Raw genomic sequence first — 2781 nt, forward strand, 5'->3', positions numbered from 1 at the left:
TTACTCCCATGGTCCCTGTACCTTTGTGGTGCCATTTGGTGTTTTTGTGGCAAAGATACTGAGGAGTTTTATATTTTGTATTTTAATGGAAAGAGTGGTTCCATTTTGTCAGGAGATCATAAGATAAACAGTTTTCCCAGGATTACATAACTAGAAAAAGGCCAACTTTGTATTTGAATTTAGATCTTCCCAATTCTAGGCCCAGTGCTTCATCCAGTGAGCAACAAATTGCCCTTAAGTCACAGATAAAACTATATTTTAAATCAACATCATTATACAATCTGCAGGGACCCTCATATAAGGTTCAATGGCTTCTATTATTATTATTATTATTATTATTATTTGATATTATGTGCCTCCTAGAAGGAAAAGTAGATTTGAAATCAGAAAACATGAATTTAAGAACGATGTTACTTATAATCTGTGCCAAGAACAGCAAGACACATAACATGTGAACACTGTAATGAAAGAGAAAAGTGTTTGAGCACATGATCCCAGAGGCCCTTTTTAATAGCACATCCTATGACTTTTAGTTTTCAGTGTTCTTGCCTCTCTTCCACCAATTTCTGAAAGATAAATATTTTTTTTCAGTTTATTAGTTTGTTATATTATTTTATTATATTTTATATATGATACATATACAAATATAATATACAAACATATAATACATATATATATATATAAACAATGTTAACAATACATATATAACAAAATTAATTTGTTATATTATTAAGGCAGAATTCTGGGAAGAACAAGGATTGAGGACAGCATGGCAAAGGAGAAGGAAACATCTCCTGTGCCATAGAGCATACCAGCACTTGCGAATTTGGTGATCAAAGAAGATCAGCACAAAAGGACAAAGGGTTGGGAACCATGATGCTATGAGATCTAAAATGGCCACAAACCAAGGTTGATGTTGGTCCTTTTGAAAGAAGTAAAATGACAAGATAGAATTAATTGAATAGAATGAGACATACGTGCTCACTAAGAGGAGGACAGCATGTGTGGCTCTTTTCTCAGGAAAAACTTTGAGAGAGAGATGAGGATTGTGAATATGTTTGACTTGCTGATGGTGCCTGTGCAGATGAAATACTAAGCAGGCACTGGCCCAGATCATGAATCCCACACACATAATATCAGGTATAGAAAAAACAATTGCAAAAAGTACAGCATTAAAAGAGGAAGGACTTAAAGTTGAACAATATCCCAGATACCACATCTTTGTATTATTAGTCAAGTACATTGAGTTATTCATAGTCCCGAGCAAAGTGAAATTTATCATCAGGTAGAAGCACCAACAGAGAAAGCAGGAGTGGACAATATACTTTCGAGTGTGGAATTTGAGTTCTGTCCACTTGGAGTTACTAGGACTGATTGTGATGACCTGAAAACCACTCAAGAGGCAGGTGATGCTGAGGGAAACACTCCGGGCCACATTTTGAAAACAAACAATAAGTTTACACCCAACTCGATCCAAAAAATTTTTGATGCCTAGACAAGCAATTGTATGAAGGATTCCCTTGGAGAGCAGCACTTCTGAATTGGCCAAGGCTAAGTGAGCAAAAATGTACTCTTTGGGTCTCAGTTTTTGGCCAATGAATAAAGTGAAGCTGTAGAGACCAAGAAGGAAGAAATTTCCAAGAATGCCGACTCCCAACTCAGTAAGGAAGAGTATGCCCAATACTAAGTCACCAAACATCATTTTCTCCAAGTCTTGGGAAGAAGAATTGTGATCAGGATCAGCGATTTTTATGAAAAAATGAAAACAGTTTTAAATTTGTTAAGTGTCAGAGAAGGTAATGGAGTTCCATTTGGAAACATTATGATAACCTGTTTATTGGATTGAATTCTGACATAATTAACCTACATTAGGGGAGACCACTGAAATTTCTTTGTATATCCTGAATTTTTCCTTGCTAATTAAAATATGCAAGGTAGTAAAATATTAGGAAATAACAAGATGTAATACCAGAAGTCCATCTTGCAATCCCCAGCCTTTTGGGGGGAAAGGTAGACTTTTTATCTAGTTGATGGAGAAATGAATTCCCAAATTCATTTCCAAAAGACCAGATGAATAGAACTATTTTCACAAATCATTTATTAAAATATGAAAACAAGTTAGATTTTAAAAGGACAGGATAAAATGGGAAATGACCACCAGAAATAAATGTCAACTGTAGGCAACACCATCACGTTTTCTCATCCTCACTTGCCTCTCATATTAAATGCAATAATAGTAGCTACATTACAAATTGTTTCTGGGGAACAAATGAGATAACATGAAAAGTGATTTTATAAGATTTCAAACTCTACAAATTTTACTAATTTATTTTTACATATTGAGTGTCATTATCTTTTTAAATTATAATCTATCAGTTTAAACTTGGTAAAAAAAGAATTTAACAAATGTTGTAGCAAATATTGGTATAAATATTTTAAACATTAAGTTGAAAATATTTTAGAAATCATAGATTCACTCAAGAATTTAATTAGTTTTTTTTTAAATCAATGTTCCTATATGTTCCCTGAATATGAATAGTTAATTAATTCTAATTATATTCAAAGAAATTGAAAGTCTATCAATTTGGTAATGTTGTGTAAATTTCACATATGAGTATAAAATATCATATTTCTATAAAAAGTGAATAACCAAGTCATTAAGAAATAAGTATTCATTAAATACAAAATATGTCAGATAATGCCAAAGCAACATAGAATGCTAATTAAAAAAAGACAAGTCTGTCTCTTAATTAGGATCTATCAAGAACACAAGAACAAGTA

General features: G+C 32.6%; 1 protein-coding gene across 1 annotated transcript; it reads right to left on the minus strand.

Moving 5' to 3' along the window:
• Positions 1 to 721: 721 nt before the first annotated feature.
• On the minus strand, positions 722 to 1699 carry LOC100922126 (vomeronasal type-1 receptor 1-like). Its single transcript, XM_003766742.2, has one exon. The coding sequence runs from the start codon at positions 1697 to 1699 to the stop codon at positions 722 to 724; it is 978 nt and encodes a 325-aa protein (XP_003766790.2).
• Between the last annotated feature and the right edge of the window lie 1082 nt (positions 1700 to 2781).

The sequence above is a fragment of the Sarcophilus harrisii genome, chromosome 3 (assembly GCF_902635505.1).
Source record: "Sarcophilus harrisii chromosome 3, mSarHar1.11, whole genome shotgun sequence".
Classification (NCBI taxonomy): domain Eukaryota; kingdom Metazoa; phylum Chordata; class Mammalia; order Dasyuromorphia; family Dasyuridae; genus Sarcophilus; species Sarcophilus harrisii.

Excerpts from the sequence above, each read along its gene's own strand:
- LOC100922126 (XM_003766742.2), bottom strand. The coding sequence starts at position 1,699 with ATGTTTGGTGACTTAGTATTGGGCATACTCTTCCTTACTGAGTTGGGA.